Source organism: Ovis canadensis, chromosome 19, assembly GCF_042477335.2.
Source record: "Ovis canadensis isolate MfBH-ARS-UI-01 breed Bighorn chromosome 19, ARS-UI_OviCan_v2, whole genome shotgun sequence".
In the NCBI taxonomy this organism is placed as follows: domain Eukaryota; kingdom Metazoa; phylum Chordata; class Mammalia; order Artiodactyla; family Bovidae; genus Ovis; species Ovis canadensis.
In genome coordinates, this window is record NC_091263.1 from 32061742 (window position 1) to 32082830 (window position 21089).

Consider the following 21089-nt stretch of genomic DNA (forward strand, 5'->3'; position numbering starts at 1 on the left):
TGGTTGAATCCTTGGATGCAGAACACTTGGCTGACTGTAATAATAATAATAATACACAAAATAACAGAATCCTGGACTCTTCAGGCTGGAGAGGACCTGGAAATTATTTGTTCATTGTTCTTTGACTTGTGTCCCTCAATGTATTAAATATATATGTCACCTTGTGGTTTGGGTTGAGGTCAACTACACTTGCATGCTGTATGCGCCCCCCCCCCCCCCCGCCTTAGAAAGTCCACGCATATGAGGGGATGAAAGCCTCTGAAAAGTTCTGCAGTAAGAAAACCTGTCTCATTTTGTTCAAGCAACTTTTGAAAGTTTATATATATATTTATTTATATATATGTATATATATTCAATAACTTCAGTTCCAAGGCCATGGGGCAGACAGTGATGCAGCCAGGCTAGAACCCATATGCCCTGCCTCATGCTCCAGTGGACTCTCTGTTTACTTGGGGTGTTCACTGAATTGAAAGGCTAGATAATTATTTGTTAAACCAGGTTCTTTGGAACCCCAGTCTCATGAGATGTTAAGGAATGCTGAGCTGGGGACACATATTCTGACCACATCAGCTTAGGATATCCAGCATTACAGAAAGATGAACAGGTTGATTGGCTGTGGAGCTCCTCAGAATTTTTAGTATGATGTCCCTGTGAATCACCAAGGTAGGGAGGTGATATATAGAGCTCCCCAGCTTACATGGTCCAGGAATTCTTGTTGTAAGGAGTCTGTCTCTGAGAGATTGTGCGGAGTTGGAATTCCTGTTGTAAGGAGTCTCTCTCTGAGAGATTTGTTTCATGGAGATGAGTTGAAGAATTCAGATCTGGGTCAGTGAGGTTTATGTGGATTTCTGTACCCCTTCTCGCGCGACCCCAAGTATTGCTGCCCTTCCTGTGTTGAAAAGGAAGTTGGTCAGTGCAGCCAGCACCCTTCTGCCCCCTTGACTTTTGTTCTTCCATGTTACAGAGCAAGGAGATTGGCCTGCAGATGCACGAGGAGCTACTGAAGGTCACCAACGAGCTCTACACAGTAAGTCTCACCCTGGGTTCTGCTACTGTTTGGGATTGAGCCCCCTTTGCTTCCATGCCCAGCACTGAAGGGAGGCTGACCAGTGGTCTGGGGTAACCCTGGGCCCTTTCGCTCTGTCCTTTGCCCAAGTGACAGCAGGATTATCAGGGTGGGATGAAATGGCTCACAGCCCCAGCTTCTGTTTCAGAATATCTGGGGAGGGGCCCTGGGCACATTTAGTTTGTAAAAGTTCACAGAGATTCAGATTACCTGCCAGCCATGAGAACATGTTACCTTTCAAAGCAGAAGATGCCAAGCTGAGATAGGGAGAGCCAGGCTCAGGTAGGACAGGAAGAAGCTGAGGCCCTCTTCTTACTGACTGTGGGGCGTGGAGCTCATCTGGGTCTCAGTATTCTCATCTGCAAAATGGAGTACTATTCGAAGGGTCACATGAGGCCGGAATGGGGTTGATAAGCATGCCTTGCCATCTCAGGGATCTCCGGGTAATAATTTCAGAATGTGCACAATTTGGCTCAGAATTAACCTTGCTGCCTGTTTGGGCTTGAGATCTAACTGGGTTTGGGATGGGTATTAGAATCCAAGAAGGTGAGGGAATGGGGAACACAAGCTCACTGGTTAATGGTGCTGGAAGTTACAGCCTATGCTTTGAGGAGCCATGGGCTGCCTTGGGGAGAAGTGAGAGCCCCAGGGACAGTCCTGGGGTAGGGAGGCCCAGCAGACAGAACCACAGGACTTCCACCCCTAAGGCCACCAGGCTGGAATCAAATCGTTATGTTTTAAGTATGTGGAGATTACTTATCAAGTGTCTCATTAAAAGGGGAGGATTCTGAGGCTAAAATTATATTTGAAAATCCCTGGTATGAGAGGACCAAGAGCAGGCTGTGAGAAGGCCCCTCTCGTTGATATTGTTATCTTTCTCAGGCCACATCCTGTGTGATTAGTAGCTGGTGGACCCCTCAGGGACTAAGAGCCTTTGCCCAAGAGCCTGGACTTCAGATAAGAAGTCCTGCCCAGGCTCCAACCAGCTATGAGAGACTTTGGGCCAGGCATTTTCTCTTCTGGGCCTCAGTCTCCCAATCAGAAAAATGGGGATGAGACTTCCTAGTGGTTGGTCTACCAACGTCAAAACACATATTTTCTATGATTCCAAGTTAAGGAGAAAAATTTGAGCCCTGACAGTTTTTAATTAGATCATTGCTTCGGGTGAAAAGAGGCACTGCTGATGAAGAAAACATGACTTGACTTTGAGGCAGCTGGGACTGTGGGGGAAAACCACCTCGTGGTTTACAGTACAGACTCTGGAGCCGGACACCTGGCTTCAGATCCAGCTGATAGGCAGAAGTAACAATGCCTGCTTATTATAGCCCGTTGTGAGAACAAAAGAGAAGATATGTGAAGAACACCCAGAAGAAAGAGAGCCCAGAGGCACAATGTGTTGGAGCCCACAGCTCTCTCACGCTCTGTCTCCACCTCCCTGGAGCGTGTGAGGGTGAGGCAGGCTGTGCGCTCCTGCGGCGGGGAAGCGTGGTGACAAAGGGGCGAGACCGGGGACCAGATGGAATGTTTCTCTGCAGAGGGTTTGTTCTCCATCCAGGACCTATTCCTGTTTCTCAGGCACTTCACCTCCATGGTATTCCAGCATATTCCAGCACCTGAGTCTGTATTTGGGACCCTGGCTGCTCCCACTCAGATCTCGAAGCTTTCCTCTGGGCTTCCGCTGGGCGCCCCTCCTGGGTGCTCTCTGTTCACCCCCAATTCCCCCAACCTTGGCTCCTTCACCCCTGTTATTCCTCCTGCCTACAGCTGCCCTCTTTCCTCTTATACTTGTGTCATACTCAGTTTGCAAACCCAGACCGAGCTCCACAATCTTAAGAAAGCCGTCACTTCTGGGCCTGTTTTAAAAACCTCCTTGTGTTATCTTGAAGTTCTCTGCCCTGTCTGTTCAGCTGGCATATACACTCCCTGGAGTCAGATCTTGGTGAGAAGCACTATACTTGACCCCTAAAGCCTCAGATCACACCTGGCTACTTCAGCTCTCAGTGAAACTCGGGTTGGCAATAGGAGCTTTCTCCGCTTTGTGGGCTGGATCGGGCAGGCAGTTGTCAGGGACTAAGAGGGTGGTGCTTACACATGTGTGTCCCTGCTGGCCGTGGGGCAGGGTGGCTGGAGAGAAGTGCATGCCCTTGGTATTAGACAAACAGGCCAGATGGGCAGGTTGGTCCCTCTTCCCGTCTCCCAGCTGCCTCTCAGTGGCCTCAGAACTGGTGGGGAAGGAAGGGGCAGCCCCTCCCCACTCTTTCCTTTTGCCACTTGCTGCAGAAAAGTGAGATCCTGGCAGTGCCCACAGCACCCCCACCCCCATCAGGGCATTTGTTGTCTGTACTGAGTTTTCCGTCGTTGACCAGAAATTCACTTAAATTCAGATATTTGGGACTGCCTTCTATGGTCTTAGCACCACCGGAGGAAGAGCAGCAGGCTGTGAGCATTTCAAGAGCTGGTCTTTGAAGTGTCTTGTACATCCCTGTTATTCCCAGGGTACTTATTGAAGGCTGGAAGGAGGGATCTGTGAATAAATGAAACTGGTTTTGTCTGCAAGGAGTTTAGAACCTGCACAGGAAGATGCTAGTAAGCTTGTGAACTAGTCAGAGCCTAGCGTGTGCTGGATATGTGGACTCAGAGGGAGGGCGCCTAGACTGGGGGTCCCCGGGGATGGCTCCAGGTTCTCTGCAGTGTCCCCACCGCTGTCCCCAAGGGTGGTGCTGCTACCTAGAAGGCAGTCGGTACAGACTGGCTGAGTGAGGTAATGACGGGGGAGTGTGGGCATTCATGAGAGACTCACTGAGGATTCAGAAGGTAAAGGGCTGGCTCCTGGTGGCTTACTGAAATCCAGGGTGTTCTGAGCCCAGTGCCTTTAGATGGTAGGAATTAGCAAAGCAGACAGCTAGAGAGGAAGAGAAAAGGAATTCTCAGTAGGGGAGACAACACAGGATCATAGCAGAGCAAACATTAAAGGGGCAGGTGGGTTTGAATTTCTGCTGCACGACCTCCCAGCTCAGCCAAGTCAAATATCGTCCTTGGACCTCATTTTCCTTATTGTCAAAACAAGGATAGTAATAACAACCATGGCCAGAATGTATTTCACACTTTTAGATACTTACCCACTCCAGTGTTCTTGCCTGGAGAATCCCAGGGACGGGGAGCCTGGTGGGCTGCCGTCTATGGGGTCGCACAGAGTCGGACATGACTGAAGCGACTCAGCAGCAGCAGCAGCAGCAGCAGCAGATACTTTATATGTATCATTTAATTAACACACATTTTACAGGTAAAGAAACTGAGGCACAAAGAAATAAAGCCTTGCTTAAGGCTTTATCAGTTATCAATGACTGTGTAACAAGTTATGTCAAAACTCAATGTCTGAAAATGACAACTCTTTTATTTGCTCAGGATTCTGTGGATTGGTGATTTGGGCTGGGTTCCACTGGAGCCAGTGATATGGCTACAATTTCCTGAACAATAAAAAAAAAACCAGAGCTCCAAATGGGAAAATACCAGTGGGGTTTCAAGCCTTTGTGTCATATGTGCTGACAGCTCATTGGCCAAATCAAGTCGCACAGCCAAGTCCATAGTTGTAGGATGGAGAGGTAAACTGCTTCTGAAGTGCCAGCGCAAAGTGATCTCCCTGAGGCCATCGAGCCACTGCTGTGGCCAGCTTCGTAAACAATTTACCAAAGCACCCCGCTACTGAGGGCACTCTGGACCCCAGTTCCACGCTTTGTCATTGGGGATTTCTTTCTGGTTACCATGCCTGGTTATGCAAGCCTTTAGATGGTCCCTCCTCCCCCAGTCCAAGTCATGACCACAGGGAGTAAAAAGGAAATGATGTTGAGAAAGGATTGTGCAGGAACCCCATGTCTTTTCTTGTAATGTTTTATAGAAGAGATGGTAAGGCCATAATGATGATAGGGATGAATGCTTACGGTCGCCCATCTCCCACTTTAGGGAAAAGACTTGTCCCCATCTGGGATCAGGAGGACACTGAGAAGACTGCGGGGCTGGGTGTTTTGTTACTTCATTTGTTCATTGGTTCATTCATTCATTCATTCACTTGACAAGGCTTCCCTCTGCCTAGTCCTCATCACCTTGAGGTGCCCTTCTTTCTAAAACATGCCAGGGCGCACGCACACACACATGCACACCCCGCGTCACACTTCACCTCTTTTCCCCTGGACTCTCATCAGCCTGACGCAGTATGGCTCTTGCTCATCATGTACTGGCCTGGGAGGAAAGAAGGGCAGAGGTCAAGAATGTGGGCCAGTGGGCCAGTCTTTCTGGAAGAAGCAAAGCCAAAACAAAACAGAAACAACACATTCTGTTTTTGTTGTTCAGCTAAAAATATGTTCAGATTTTCACTAGTTCTACATCACAAAATGCACCTGTTGTGCTTTGCACCAACAAACATTGGAGCATCTGTCACCTGGCCCTTCCTCCGGGCTCAGGAGCTCCGCTTGAGGCTCCCCCAGGCAGGGCTGCTGGGTCTGCCTTCCCAGCCCAGCACTGCCGGCGGGGCCCTGAGACTTGGTTCAGGGCGACGTGCAGGGGGCCTGAGGAGCATCCACACGAGCCCACTGCTGGTGACAGGTGGACACTGATTGGAGTAACAGATGGGTTCTACCTTTTACTTACTCCATCTTCTATTTGATTTGCACTGGGCTTAGGCATGTGAAATCAATTCTGGGCCCTCAGGTAAATTTTTGTAGTGGCGTCTCCCTGTCTCCCTATCGATGACCATTCTCAGGGATGCAATAGTAGAGAGAGCTTGAGATGGGATCCTGCAACCTGGGTTCTGGCCTCAGCTCCATGCCAGCCTCACTGTGTATCTTTCTGGATTGACATCTGTCATCACGGAAGTATAACCATCGTGCTTTCATCATGCCATTGGGCCTTGTGCCATTTACTTAATGGTTTTCTTTAAATCAACTCTTAAAAAAAAACACACACACACACACCTCTCCCTGTTGTAATTAATTTGTGGAGAAGCAGCCATGTGTACTGAAAAGAATACAGATTTTTAGAACCAAATGGACCTGGGTTCCAGGCCCTGTCACTTGTCAAACCCTTTGAGTTTCAGCCCCCTAGAATACGGGGATTCACCACCTCATCCTCTGGATTCCATGAGTGAGTGGCATAGAGCATAGCACAGTGCCTGGCAAATATCAATGTTAAACCGTTGTATGTTTATGAAAGTGAAGCATAAATATTTTTCGTTTTTCCTTCCCTCTCTCCTCCTGCCTACAGCTCCACTAGGCTAGCTCGAGCTCAGAGAATATTTTGCCTAAAAAAGTTCAGCCACCTCCTGATTGCTCTCCCATCTCCCATCCTCCCATCCTTCATGCTCGAGCCAGAGAGACCATTTGTAAAGAATTGTTGGATATTTAAAGTTAGCGATAGATAATGCATGCACTATGGAGAAAATCCCTGATAGTTAAATAGTACAAAAAGGTACCAAGTGATAAGTGTGTCTCCTGTTACCCACCTCTCCCCCTCCTCCCATACATGCCCAGTTATTAGTTTCTAGTTCAGTGGGTGACTCCTTGGAGAGATATTTAATTCATCACCAAGGTACATGGACACACATACCCTGCACGAGGGACACCAGCTGGGCCTTGCGCAGCTTGCTCTGCGTTTTGCTATTGTAGTTATGTTTTGGAGATTGTTTCATTTCATTAGGGGTTAGAGCCTCCACTCTTACACGGTGCTTATCACATGCCAGAAATGGGTCTCAACACCCAGTGTCTTAATTCTTGTCATTCCCAGTTCACTTTTGAGGTAGGTGGTGCTGTTACCACCCCATTTTAGAGACAAGCAGTGTGAGGCACAGAAAGACCAGGTAGCCAGCCCAAGGCCACCCAGTGGGGGATTGGCAGGGCCTGCTCCAAGTCTACTCACAGAAGTTGCTTACATAAATACATTCAACTATTTATATAAACACACATATATTAAACAAGTGGCAACCTGCTCCAGTATTCTTGCCTGGACAATTCCATGGACAGAGAAGCCTGGCAGGCTATAGTCCATGGTACCGCAAAGAGCTGGACGTGATTGAGCGCCGAGCACACGCACACGCACACACATACACACACACACACACACACACACACACTTATATATATTTATTTTGGAAGGAAATGACACTTCACATTGGTGAATGAAAACAAACTGGCGTAACAGAAGGTTTCCATTAGCTAAATGGAGAAAAAACAATGTTAATTCTTTTTAAAAAACTTCTTATTTTATATTGTAGTATAGTGATCAGCAAATGTTGAGATAGTTTCAGATGAACAACAAAGGGACTCAACCATACCTAAACATGTATCCATTCTTCCCCAAACTCCCCTCCCATCCAGGCTGCCACATAACACTGAGCAGAGTTCCTTGTGCTATTCAGTAGGTCCTCGTTGGTTATCCATCTTAAATATAGCAGTGTGTACATGTCCATCCCAAACTCCCTAACTATCCCTTCTAATATTAATTCTTGCTGCTGCCTCCAAGGCAGGCATTAGATATGAGAGTGCCGAGCTAAGTTTTTCCCCCTAATATAATCAGAAGGATTCCAAGAGAACTAAAAAGAGTTGATAACATGTCTGTAACACCTGAAATCACTTCTCTAACACAAGTAAGTGGTTCCCATTGCACACTTTGGGAAACCCTGATGCAGTGCAAGTTAGCTGGGCCTTGGTCCTCGATTCCACATCTGCAGGATGAAGGCAGAAAGCTAGAGGAATTCTGAGGATCCTCTCAGGCTTGTCTCTTCATGCCGCCCTGGGAGGGAGACCAGGGCACGGCTCTGATTCAGGGCAGGGCAGGCCCTGCCAGACTGTCACAGCCTGTTGGCCAGGCATGTGCCCAGTGTCGTCTAGGGCTGGCAGTGGTCCTTAGAAGAATGAGGGCAATAATGTTTCCCTCTAGACAACCTCCCCACCCCTCTCAGCTCTCCCATGGAGACATTCCTTCACACAGCTGACGTTTACTGATGATTTGTGTGTCCAGAGGATGGGTCATGGCGAAGCCCCGTGACAGGTGTCAGCAGGGATATGGACACAGCATGAGCGGAGAAGAGATGGATTGGAGCTGAATGACAGTGGAGTTTCCTGGGTGGAGAGGGAGGCACAGAAAGAAGCAGGAAGCCGGGACACGAGATGAGTGGCCCCTGTTGAGCCAGTCAGTGTGAGTCAGACACTAAGTCTGCCCAGGAGGGGCCAGGGTTGATCTGGGTGGTGGGAAACCTAGTGGGGAAGGAAGGCGGCCTTTTGGGACTCATTCAGGAGCAAGAGAGAAAGCCAGGACAGCCTGGCACGTAGAAGTGGCACCGTACTGAGTCTCGGAGGCTGACCCACTGATTGCATTGTCTTTCTCCCCAGCAGAGTGTGTAATCTAAAGGCAGAGACCCTATCTGTCTTCCACACAGTAGAATTTGCAGCACCTGGTATATAGTGCCTGCACATAATAAATTGTTCAATAAATACTTAATGACTGAAAGTGTAGCTGCCCCCCACCCCACCAGTATCCTCACCGGAGCAAAGGCAGAACGACATCGCCTCCATTTTGTCTTATTCCCTCTCTCCCTTTTTCTTCTTTTCTTTCTCTCCCCCTCCCTTCCTCCCTTCCTTCCTTCCACCATCCCCTCCCTCATTTGGTGGTGTTTTTCTCTACAGGAGGCTTCTCTCCTGTGGAGATAAAGTTGGCCCACGTCCACCACCCCCATCCCCACCCCCGCAGGCTCACGTCCTATCAGCTCAGCGCCTCCTAGTGGACAGCAAACACTGCCTCCGCCTGTCTCCAGCAGAGCCCCAGGGCTGTTTCTAACTGGCCAGGCTGGGGGGTCCCATTGCTGCAGCCAGATTAACATCATGTTTACTGACAGGTCAGGCCTGGGTCTCCTGCCCACATGCAAGGATTGGAGGGTAGTGTCGGTTTCTCTTGAACCACATGGGCTGAGAACGGTGGAAGGGAATTCAGGGGATTTCCTCAAAGAAAATCAGGAAGGCATTCCAGGAGGACTGGAGGATCCTCGACAGAGAGAAACAGCAGATGTCTGCTGAGGGGGAGAAGCTCGGCAGGAGAAGAAAGTGGCTCCGTTGGCTGGTTTTCAGACAAGCACCTGGTGTTCTTCTACCTATAAGCTGTTCCTCAAACCTGTTTGGCTCAGGTTTCTACTGGGCTTAATACTGACGTTGCTCCCTTTGTTTGGAACAATCCTCCCCCACTCCACACCCTGTTCACCCATCTGACAGCTGCTCTTCCTTCAAGGTTTAGTTTAGATATCACTTCTCCTCTAAGAAGCCTTCCTTTAGCAGCCCTTACTCCCCTCATCATAGCACTTCTCATATGCTGTGATAATCACTTGCATAATTGTTTGTCTCCCTACTAGAGTGTGTATTCAGTGAGACTGCCTCTGTCTTATACACTGTAGTGTTTCCTCGTATAGGTCCGAGTGCAGTACCAGGCCCATCATGAGCTGTTCAATAAATATTTAACAATTGAAGGTGTAGCTGTTGCCCTACCCCCAAAGATGATATATTCATTAGAGCAAAGGCAATAGAACTCGTCCATCCCATCCTTCCACTTACTCACCCATCTATCTAGCCATCCATCCATTCATCCACCTGCCACCCATCTATCCATCTTTGCATGCATCCTTCCACCCACCCACCTATCCACATATCCAGCCACCACTTTATCCAGCCAGCCATCTAGCTGTCATTCATTTATTCATGCAAATATACACTGATACTTGCTGGGTACCAATCTCTGCTCTAATACAGGGATTATGATCATGGACAGTGTCCTGGCCCTTATGGACTTTGCACTCGAGTCGGGTGAGGCAGTTTATAAATGTGAAAAATGAATAAGACAGTGATTAGAAGTTGTGCGGAGAACGTAGGCAGCACAAGTGTGGTGGTCGGACTGAAGTTTGGGTACTTCTCTTTTCCTTAAGGATGTCTTTGTTATGCTCTGGCCCAGGGTCTCACTTCATTCACAACTCTTGCGTGGCCCAGGGATGGCCCTTCCTGTTGGGTGGAGGACACGTACACAGAATTGCATTGTTGAGAACCTTTTTTTCTAAATACTGATCCTTATCCTGCCCCAGCCTGTCCCTTTATTAATGATGTGAACTTCCAGATTGCCTTTGCCTTCTTTTGCATCTAAACCTGGATTTGAAGAACTGTACAGATAATACTTTCTTATTTTCATGATCTGGAGAAGGCAATGGCACCCAACTCCAGTACTCTTGCCTGGAAAATCCCATGGACAGAGGAGCCTGGTGGGCTGCAGTCCATGGGGTCACTAAGAGTCAGACACGACTGAGCGACTTCACCTTCACTTTTCACTTTCAAGCATTGGAGAAGGAAATGGCAACCCACTGCAGGGTTCTTGCCTGGAAAATCCCAGGGACGGAGGAGCCTGGTGGGCTGCCATCTATGGGGTCGCGCAGAGTTGGGCACGACTGAAGCGACTTAGCAGCAGCATTTTCATGATCTGAGGTTTTGGGAAGATGCAGGAGGCACAGCGTGCACAGCGTGGTCACCAGAAGAGGAAATACTGACAGCCCGCCATCTGGCTTGCTGTGTGACTTGGGCCCCAAACTTGCCATTTCTGGGCCTCAGTCTCCTTCAGTGACAGGATAATCTATCAAGGTTTCTGGACCGTCTCTGAGAACCTATGAAACTGACTTGGGGCCAAGAACAGTGGTCTCCACTTACGTATCCCTGCCTAGTACTTCTCAACCTGTGCTAGACTTCTTCTGAAAGGCTGTTCCTGATAGGATCTCGAGGCCTGGAAAGTGAACTCCCATCTGGCAGTAAGCCTCTGGGTGTCTCTGAGGCCCCTCCAGAGATCCCAGGTTCAAGACTGTGTCCCAGTGACTTGAGCGAACTCCTGCATCCTCCTCTGCTCCCTTCCCCACCCCCACACTGCTGGCAGCCTGCCACTCTGCAGTCACAGCTTGCCCAGGTCTTTGCCAGGCAGCACAGAGAGGTCAGGCCTCTGCCACACAGCCACCGGCAAGTGGTGGGAGGGTCCAGTCTCAGAAGCAGGTCTCCTGAGTCTCCATGGTGCAGAGCGCCCTTTCATCCCTGTGTCGTGGTTTCCTCGTTGGTAAGGCAGGCAGAATATAGTCTACCTCACTGGGGTTTTGTGAAAAATAAGTGAATCCACGTCTGTGAGGTGCTTAGAAGGAGGCCTGGCATGTAGTAAGTGTTCAGTAAATGTCAGCTGCTATTATTATTCTGCTGCCTCCCAGGATTAATTGAAATGCTCCTTATGGGTAGCAAAAAGAGAGGTTTGCAAAGTCTGAAGTAATAGGTAAACTTAAATATTATTCAGCACCTCCTGGACTGGCAGTATTAAGCAGACTGTTCTGGACCATTGAGCTAAGGGCCTTTCATGCCAAAGCCCCTGTTTCGGGTAATTAAATAAAGGAAGCATCTAGAGGGTTCTGAGCATAAATAGACTCACTTCAGAGAGGTCCCCAGGTGAACTTCCTTGTAGCAGCTGTCTAACATATGTGTCCCTGGGCAGTCCAGTTCACTATGATTCTTGGGATCAGGAATTACCAATTGAATCGCATAGAGTTTGACCCCAGGGTCATTGAGCTGTGTTCTCCAATCGTGGGGTTTTGGGAATGCAGTTCGGAGACTACTCTGGGAATCTGGCTTGATGGAGGGCAGGAAGTGGAAGTGAAAGTGAAGTCGGTCAGTCATGTCCCACTCTTAGTGACCACATGGACTGCAGCCTATCAGGGTCCTCCATCCATGGGATTTTCCAGGCAAGAGTACTGGAGTGGGGTGCCATTGCCTTCTCCAAAATGGAACATTCTGTGGCCCTAAAAATTATTAATCATGAACCTTGGTATATAACATCCCCCTCTTGATCAACATTTGGTGTTCTTTAATTTTATTTATATATGTGAAACCAGTTTAAAAAAAAATTCTTGAAAATCCATGAACAAACTTCCCAAATTGAGAACATGAACTTCAACAGTTATTTATATTGATGTTTGTGCTTTTTACTGACAATGGCAGCTGCTAAGAGATTGGCCATTAGAGAATAATTGAGTTGGCTGTGGTATGTTCATGCAATAGAGGAAGAGCCAATTCTACACAGTCTACAGTAGATGGTTTTAAAGGGACGTGAGCTTTGCACTGCCAAATTAATCATAAACTTGAATCATATCAGATTCTCATAATTGGTAGAAAAGCTGCAATCCTTTTTATTTATCAACTTATTTGATTTTTCATTTTAAGCTATGTAGTAATAAGCATCACTGAATCCAATACCCAACTCAAGAACAGAGTTTTTAAATATCCCAGGTTCAAGAGGAGTAGAAAAGTAACCAAAGGAAAATGTGGGAGGCTGAGAAAGCCCAGCCGGGATGCTGACCTTGACCACTTGGATGAATGGATGCATGAATGATTGGATGGGAAGCTCTAAGTGCAAATTGAAATGCTGTCTCTTCCTCTGAACTACCCAACACACACGATAAGTCAGTGCTTGAGATAAGCAGACCTCAGCAGCTGAAAAGGGGGGTGGGGGGAAGGATTTTGCAGGAATCCTTGAACCCAGAAAGGAAATGGAGTTCAGAAACGAACAGCACCAGGAGCACGGGGCAGGAATGCAGACGCCAGTGGTGTCTGTGAAGGTGGAGGGGTCAAGGAAAGGCTCGAGAATGGGAAAGGGGCCCAGAGACGGCCTTCAGCAGGCTTCCGAGCTCTGAGTCACGTTCCATTCCAGGAGCCATGGCTTAAAGATTGTTGGAAGTGGGCAACTACGTCGGTCATCCGTAAACCTGCAGTCATCGCCTTTGGCCGCTAGATGTCGAAAACGCTTTGATCCGGCACACTTTCTGGCCCATTGAGTTGTTTAGAAGTAAGCCTAGAGAAGTCGGAGGGGATGAAGGAAGGGAGGAAACCAGCAAGAAGGGCCTCTTTAGAGGTTTTAGAGCAACTGGAAAAAAAAAAAAAAAAAGGGCCGGATGCAGAGAAGTCTTCTCACCAAGTTCCACGAAGACAAGTTGACTACAAGTTTTCATTTATTGTTTTGAAATTTGGGGAGGTCTTCAGGATGAAAGGAGGGAGAAATGTGGTGTAGAGTAACATTTTTTCCCACATTAGCTAATGTTTTCTAGAGTTTGTATTTTTCTGAAGTCAAATAAGTAAGTTCAAGATTTTCAAACCCTCAGTCCAAATCAAACGTGTAGATGGTGGTGGCAATGGTAGTGGCTTATGCTTATATGGCTTTTACTGTGTAGTTGGTATTGATTTCAGTATCTCAAAAAATTAACTTATTTAGTCTCACCACAAACCTGTGAGATAGGTGCTATTATTATCCCCATTTTATAGATGAGGGAGCAGAGGTCAGAGAGGTTATGTGACTTGCCCAAGATCACACAACTGGTAAGTGCAGCGTCAGGATTCAGCCCAGATATTTAGGCCAGAGTCCACGTTCTTACCTAACCTGCTTTACAATAGGTGTTGACCCTGCTGACTCCTGATGTATGACAGACTTCCTTAACAACAGATCAATGCTGTGATTTCATGGTAAGAATCACAGAATCTTATTAGAATCTCATTTTAATAATCTAACTTAACAGGACTTTGACGGGAAGGAGATAATAACGTTGGCCAGTTTTTTGACTTAAAGGGCCTGGTTAGGCAGAAGCATGTCCCATCCCCGGGGGATCACCTCTGCTCCATTAGCTGCTGTTAATTGTCCAAACAGCAGGAGAAAAGGACCAACAAGGCTCAGGAGCCATGAATTCCAGAAATTTCTTGTGTTTTTTAGCATAGAAAGACGATCATAAACTTGATATTGCAAAGGGAAAGTATACGCCTAGTTGGGAACTGGGAGATAGAATACTGTTGGTATAGGACTGGCCTCGCTTGCTCTAAAGCTGCTCCAAATAAATCTGCTGAGCAAATGGTAATGAATGAAGGAGACAGTATGATATGATAGTATTAAAAGTCTGAGACCAAATTTTTACTGTGGTTACGTATATCATTTACACTTACTCTATGACCCTCTATTCCACTCCTATTTACTTAGGAGTAACGAAAACGTCCATCAACAGAAAGAATTGTATGTGAACATTCTCAGCAGCGTTGTTCATAATAGCCGGAAACTACACACAATCCAAATAGTGATCAATGTGTGAACAGATCAACAAACTGTGGTATAGCCATACAAGGGAATACTAATCAGCAATAAAAAAGAGTTGCCGATACATGCAGCAACATGGGAGAATCTCGAAAAATATATGCTGAGTGAGCAAGGGTAGTTGTAGAATAGTTTATACTCTACAGGTCCATATATATGAAGTTCTGGAACACACAAAATCAGTCTGCAGTGTCAGAAAGCAAATCAGCGACTACAGGGGGCTGGGGTAAGTGGTGGGGACGGGCCAGAAAGGAGCACGAGGGATCTTGTTGGTGTGATGGGAGTGTTCGGTATCTTGATTCTTAAGATAATCACATGGATATAAAGTCTGGAAACCATACTGATAATACTGTATGATCTTGGGTAAGCCACTTTGTTTTTCTGCACCTTAGTTTTCCTGTTTGTAAAACTTGGTGGTTGGAGTAGATGATGGGAAGAATTTCTTCTGACTCAAAAATTCCCTTGTTATAGCAATATCTAATTCTTAATATGGAATTAGGGTAGCACAGTGCAATTTTCTTTAAAGGAATTAATTTTATAGTAGCTAAGGATGAGTTTATCTCTGAGAGCATAGAATATCTATTCGGTTACCCAATAATATTCCTTTTGGGAACAGAGCCATTTGCAGGCCAAATTTACTCAAGGAAACAGCTGAGAAAATGATTTGTGTGTAAGTAAGAAGGATGATCCCATTGAAATCCCACGAGTACCTAAGGAGAGCCTTTTCCAATGACACTGGGATGGGATGGGAGGCAAGCCACACAGCTGGCAGGGCTGAGTGGATGGGGGGGCCAGCTGAGGAAGGCCACGTTCATTACATCACTTCCCAGAGCCCCTAGAAGCTCAGGGGCTGCGGTGGCCCTTTAATTTCCTCTTTACTGGTTCATTCCTGGCACTCAGTAAGGCCTTAATGATGATGGTCATCACCTCCAGTCCTCAGAAACAGTTTGTATAAAAATGAAGAGCCTAGAGGTTTCAGAGCATGTCATGGGAAGAGGGCAGGGGCAGAGCTGACCAGAACACCGAAGTTGGAAGGGAGTTGGCAGCACTAAGGGCCACCCATGCTGGGCTGTAACAGTCTATTGATTGCTGTGCTCATGTGTCCCCAGGTCATGAAAACCTACCACATGTACCACGCAGAGAGCATCAGTGCGGAAAGCAAGCTGAAGGAGGCCGAGAAGCAGGAGGAGAAGCAGTTCAACAAGTCGGGAGACCTCAGCATGAACCTGCTCCGGCATGAGGACCGGCCCCAGCGCCGCAGCTCTGTGAAGAAGATTGAGAAGATGAAGGAGAAGGCGAGCGGAGGCCCTGGGGATTGGGACGGGGCAGGAAGGGGGGGGGTCAAGCTCCCTCCAGCCTGGGCCTCCCGCTCTGCACCCCGAGTATCTGGGGGTGGATTAATGCTGTCGGCAGCTGCTCCCCTGGGGGGGGCAGTGCCATGGTGGAGGCAGGGCTGGCCATGCCTCTGCTAGCACTTGTTAGGCCTCTGGCCAAGGTCAGCAGTAGGAGAGATGCTCAGCTGGCTGGAGAGCTGAACGGTGACGAGACTCTTGTGCAGGGAGCATCTTCTGGCAAGAATCACCAGGCATTAGTGTGGGTGGAGCCTGCCCTGGAGGTCGATTTAGTGGCCAAGGGTGCTGACTGGGCCTTAATGTGTCCCAACAAGAGGCAACAGCACTGGGGTACCAACCAACACCTGGGAACCAGCTAAAGAACCATTCTGAAGAAATTGCCACTGCCAGGCCAAAGCTGGGCCATACAGAATCCTTGTGTATTGATGCTGGAGAAGTGCTTTTGTGGGACATGGTGAAAGTGCTAGTTTTGGAGTCAGACAGGCTGAGTTTTGAAGATGCCACATTTATAACAAGCCTCTGAACTTTAGTTTTAAAATTTGACAGTGATTACAACAAATCTCCTTTCTCATATGAACTGTCATCAATTGGTAGTGGCTACCCAGAGCCCTGGGCTTCCCAGGTGGCGCTAGTGGTAAAGAACCTGCCTGCCAATGCAGGAGACTAAGAAACACTGGTTCAGTTTCTGGGTCAGGAAGATCCCCTGGAGGAGGGCATGGCAACCCACTCCAGTATTCTCACCTGGAGAATCCCATGGACAGAGGAGCCTGGTGGGCTGTGGTCTGTAGTGTCACAAAGAGTCAGACCGACTGTAGTGACTTAGCATGCACACATGCACCCAGAGCCTTATGTTGAGGATTGTGAGCCCCCACAAGGCTTTAGTTAAAGATAGTATGGTGATCAGTTAATGACATCGCCTGCCATGGCCAGGGAATTTAAAGGGGCAGTGTGCATCCTGCTGTTTTTCATCCTAGATTAGGTTACTTCTTAGGTTCCTAACTTCTTAAAGGGCTATGATTTTCTTGTTGAATTCTCTGCATTCATTCATTCCATACAATCAGCAAACATTTCTGAGCTTTTTCTATTTGCCAAACATTGCATCAGATGTTTATTTGGGCTTCTATTAGACTAATTCTATGAGACTAATTCTGTGAGACTGACGATTATATGATCCTACAGCTCTCATTATAGGAGATTGAGTGGAAATAAAATCCAACAGGACCTGGGTAAGCTGGAAAAGTAACCAGAGGCAAATAAAATATCAGAGTCATTTCCAAAGCCAAGGAAAAATATGCTCCATGATAAACAGGCAGCGACCCAGTTAAGAAATGGGCAAAGGATTTGAACAGACACTTCTCTAAACAACATATGTAAGTGGCCAATAAGTACATGAAAAGATGCTCAGCATCATTCTTTACTAAGGAAATCCCAAGCCAAAAGCACAGTGATATACCATTTCACCCCCTCCATGGTGGCTGAAATATGAAAGTCAGATAACCACAAGTGTTGGTAAGGATATAGAGAAACTGGAACCATCATCCATTGCTGGAGGGAATGTAAACTGGTACAGCCACTTTGGAAAATAATCTGAAAGTTCCTCAAAATGTTAAACATAGAGTTACCATATAACTCAGCAATTCCACTCCTGGAACTTGATAGCAGTTTCATGCATAATAGCCAAAGGGTAGAAACAATCAACTGATGCATAAAATATGGTAAATCCCTATGATGGAATCTTCAGCCGTGAAGATATACCATGGATGAACCTTGAAAACAAGCGTGCTAAGTGAAAGAAACCAGTTACAAAAGACCACATGTTATATGACTCTTGTTTATTTGAAATGTCCAGAGTAGACAAGTGCATATAGACAGAAAGCAGATTATTGGGTGTCAGGAGCTGGGGCAGAAAAGAATGGAGAGTGACTGCTAATGTACAGGGTTTCCTTTGGGGTGATGAAAATACTCTAAATTTAGATAGTGGTGCTGGCTGTATTGATACAATATTCTGGGAATATAGTTTGATACAATATGTCTGAGAATACACTAGAAATAGACTTTCAAAAGTAAGATAACCAGGCAGGGCACTACAGAGCTACAGCGTAAGGGGACCTATAGAGGGGTAGGGACAGCATTGGTTAGAGAGGTCTGGAAGCTTAAGTTTGAGTTCAGGATTGTATGCTAATCAATCGTTTGGCTCTTGGACAACCTACTTCTCTTCAGTGTTCATTTCCTCACCTATAAAATGGATGAATTAAACTAGGATATCTTCAAGATCCTTTCCAGGTATAAACTTTTATGAGTCCATGAAGGGCTGAAAATGGTCTCAGGGTCATAGTAGCCCCCTGGAAATGGGCCAAGAATATCAAAATTCTCTGTGGAGGCTGGGTGTGTGGCTGGTTCAGGGTATGACTACCAAAAGCTTATTGCTAGACATTTCAAGAATAAGTGGACCCCGAATAAAGGTCAGAAGAGATGTCTGAGGAGAGTTAAAAGGCTGACAATGGAGTGTCTCTGCTAAACAGGAGAACATGATCTGCAGCAATGAAGGTTGAGAGTGCCTAGGTAGGAAGCAGCCTTGTTTCAAAGGAGGCTCTCTTCTTCCTCGGCAGTGGGACTCATCTGTCTGAAGGGGGCGAAGAGACAGCTCTCCAACCCAAGGACTCATTCTTGCTTCCTGCCCAGGAGGGCCCAGGACAGAAGCAGCTTCCCAGGGAGGCGGTCCAGCTCAGCCTGGGTCAAGACTGCACGTCTGGCCGCCACACCCCACCTCACCTCACCACTCACATCCAGCCAGTGCCAATCACTTCATGCTGCCCATATGCAGGGACTGGTCTGGGTGCTGTAGACCCAGCCATGAACAGGGACCATTAAGCCCCTGACTTCACAGGGTACACTGGAAATCAGCGAGTTAGTAAAGAGGTAAAAAAATATAATTTAGGGTGGTGAAAAGTACTCATGAAAAAAACTGAGCAACCAAAATGTCCTTCAGTAGTTGAGTGGCTAAGTAACTGTGGTACATCCAGACCATGGAATGTTATTCAGCACTAGAAAGAAATGAGCTATCAAGTCATGAAAAGACATAGAGGAACCTTAAATGCATGTGACAGAAACCAATCTGAAAAGGCTACATACTATATGATTCCAACTATATGACATTCTAAGAAAGGCAGAACTATGGAGACATTAAAAAAAAAAAATCAGTGCTTACAACCATTACGTGGGAGAGCGGGATGAACGGGTGGTGCACAGAGGATTTTTCCAGCCGGGAAACTGCTCTGATACTGTAAGGATGGGAACATTTGTTCAAATCCACAGAATATACACCAAGACTGAACCCTTGGGTAAACTGTAGACTCTGGGTGATAGCAATGTGTCAGTATGGGTCCACCAATTGTAACAAACGTACCACCTGGTAGAGGGTGGTGAGGGTTGGGGGGCAGTGTGTGGGGGTCAGGAGGCATGCCCGGAGTCTTTTTACCTTCCTTTCAGTTTTGCTGTGAAGCTAAAACTGCTCTAAAAAAGTCTTTTAAAAATTAAAATAATCACTAAAAATTGAATAAAGATTAAATAAATGGGAAAAATAGGGCAGAATAGAGCATGGGAAGGGGCAGGCAAGATGCTGGGGACACTGATGCATGTGACCGTGGCTAAGGACCCGAATAACGTTAAGAAGCAGGCCATGCAGGGACCTGGAAGGATGGCCTGCCATGTGGAGGGAAGGAGTCTGAGTCTAGAGGCAGGAGTGACCTGGCCTCTAAAGGCTGGACAGAGGAGGGCCTCATAAAGGATGGGAACATGGACGAAGAGCCGGGTCGGGAGGGTTTCACAGGCCATCATCGGGGTTTGAGCAGCCTCTGGGGGATGTTGAGTAGGGGGCCCTGGAGGTGTGAGTTACACTCCGCTCTGGCAAACCCAGGAAAAGCCTGCAGCTTACCCAGCAGTGCCGTTGTCGGCTGCACACGTGTGGTATAAGGTGGAGCTCTCTGAGTACGGGGTCTAGATCCTACTCACCCAGCACGTGGAGTAAGGCATCCCAGGGCCATATGAGGGGCTGACTGCAGATACTGGCCATGTAGAAAATCCCAAATCCCTCCCATCAGTGGCTTTGCTCTCACATCCATTTTTTCCTTCCTCCAGAGGCAGGCAAAATATTCTGAGAACAAGCTGAAGTGCACCAAGGCCCGGAACGACTACTTGCTGAATCTGGCAGCCACCAATGCGGCTATAAGCAAATACTACATCCACGACGTCTCCGACCTCATCGACGTGAGCTCCTGGGGAGCCTGCGCTGATGACCTGCCTGGCGAGAGTCATCAGCTGTGGGAGGGCTGGCCCTTGCTCTTTGCTGCCGTGTGGGGTGGATGGTGGCCCCGGGAGCCCTGATGGGGGAGACAGGCAGGGAGCATTTGAGAGAGGAGTATCACCCCGTGGCTTCTACCTCCCCGAGTGGGAGTGGGCCTCTGGCGGCCCTTGCACATTTGGGCTGGGCAATTGTAGTTCAGTGTGCACTTTCCAGGCACACCTTCCTCTACACCAGGTCCTTTACTGGTTTTGGGGACAGAGGGGTGATTGTACACAGTTCATGCCCTGGGGACTTCCCACGATTGTAAAGACGGTTATATGTTCAGCACCCCTGGGGTCCAGTCCTCCAGACATAGGGAAGAAAATAATGAATGAGACAGAATTACGCAGATCAGCTTTACTTGGGGATGTTATGTTGGGAGAAATCAGGCAGTTGAAGTAAAAGGAAAATGGAACACTGGCTCCTGAGCGCCAGCTGTGCAGAACGCACTGGTGGGACAACCAGATTTGGGCGGGAATGCTGTGAGCACCAGGTTTGGGGCAGCTCCTATGTCAGCTGTGATGGAGCTGGAGTTGCTTGGTGTGTCTTCATGAAGACAGGTATCCGGCCCAGCAGGTGCTTGGTCAGGCTCTGTGAGGGCATCCTTTTCCTCTGGCCCTGGTGCACCAGCGGGCACTGCTCTTCCCTCAGATGCAAAGGGATGCATTAGTGTCATTATCACCACCTCCAAGAGAGGGAGCTGCCTGGCCCTGCCTTCAAATGCCCACCATTCCTGCTTCCAAGGCGGGAACCCTCCTTTTTCCTCCCTTTCAGCTTACTTTTTCACACAGCTCTTTCATTTGTTTATTTACCAAGTTTGTACTGAGTACCTGCTAGCTCTAGGTCTTGAGGTGCAAACAGGGGACAAGAGCCAGTGGGTCTGTTCTCATGAATCTCAACTTGCATCACCCTGCTGCTTTAGAGGCAAATGTAATGCCAAGTGGCAGGTGTTAAACACTGCGGGAAGTAGAGGGAGATGTGGACCCCTGATACGGGACACCTGGTGTAAACTCTGAGTGGGGAGAACATCAAGGAAGGCTTCCTGGAAGAAATGACCTCTAAACTGGAACCCAAGGGAAGAATATTTAGACAGGAAGAGAAAGGAAGAGGCGTCCAGGCAGATAGTATGAGTGTGTGAAGGCATGGAGATTAGAGA

At 47.6% G+C, this 21089-nt stretch overlaps 1 protein-coding gene across 2 annotated transcripts in view; it reads left to right on the forward strand.

Annotated features, from left to right (window-relative positions):
• Nucleotides 1-21089, forward strand: part of SRGAP3 (SLIT-ROBO Rho GTPase activating protein 3) — a 243482-nt gene that overhangs the window by 161137 nt on the left and 61256 nt on the right. For both annotated transcript variants that reach the window (XM_069562088.1, XM_069562090.1), the window contains exons 4-6: nt 965-1027; nt 15349-15534; nt 19729-19857. In XM_069562088.1, coding sequence (XP_069418189.1) covers nt 965-1027; nt 15349-15534; nt 19729-19857 — 378 coding nt within the window. The remainder of the gene's footprint in view (nt 1-964; nt 1028-15348; nt 15535-19728; nt 19858-21089) is intronic.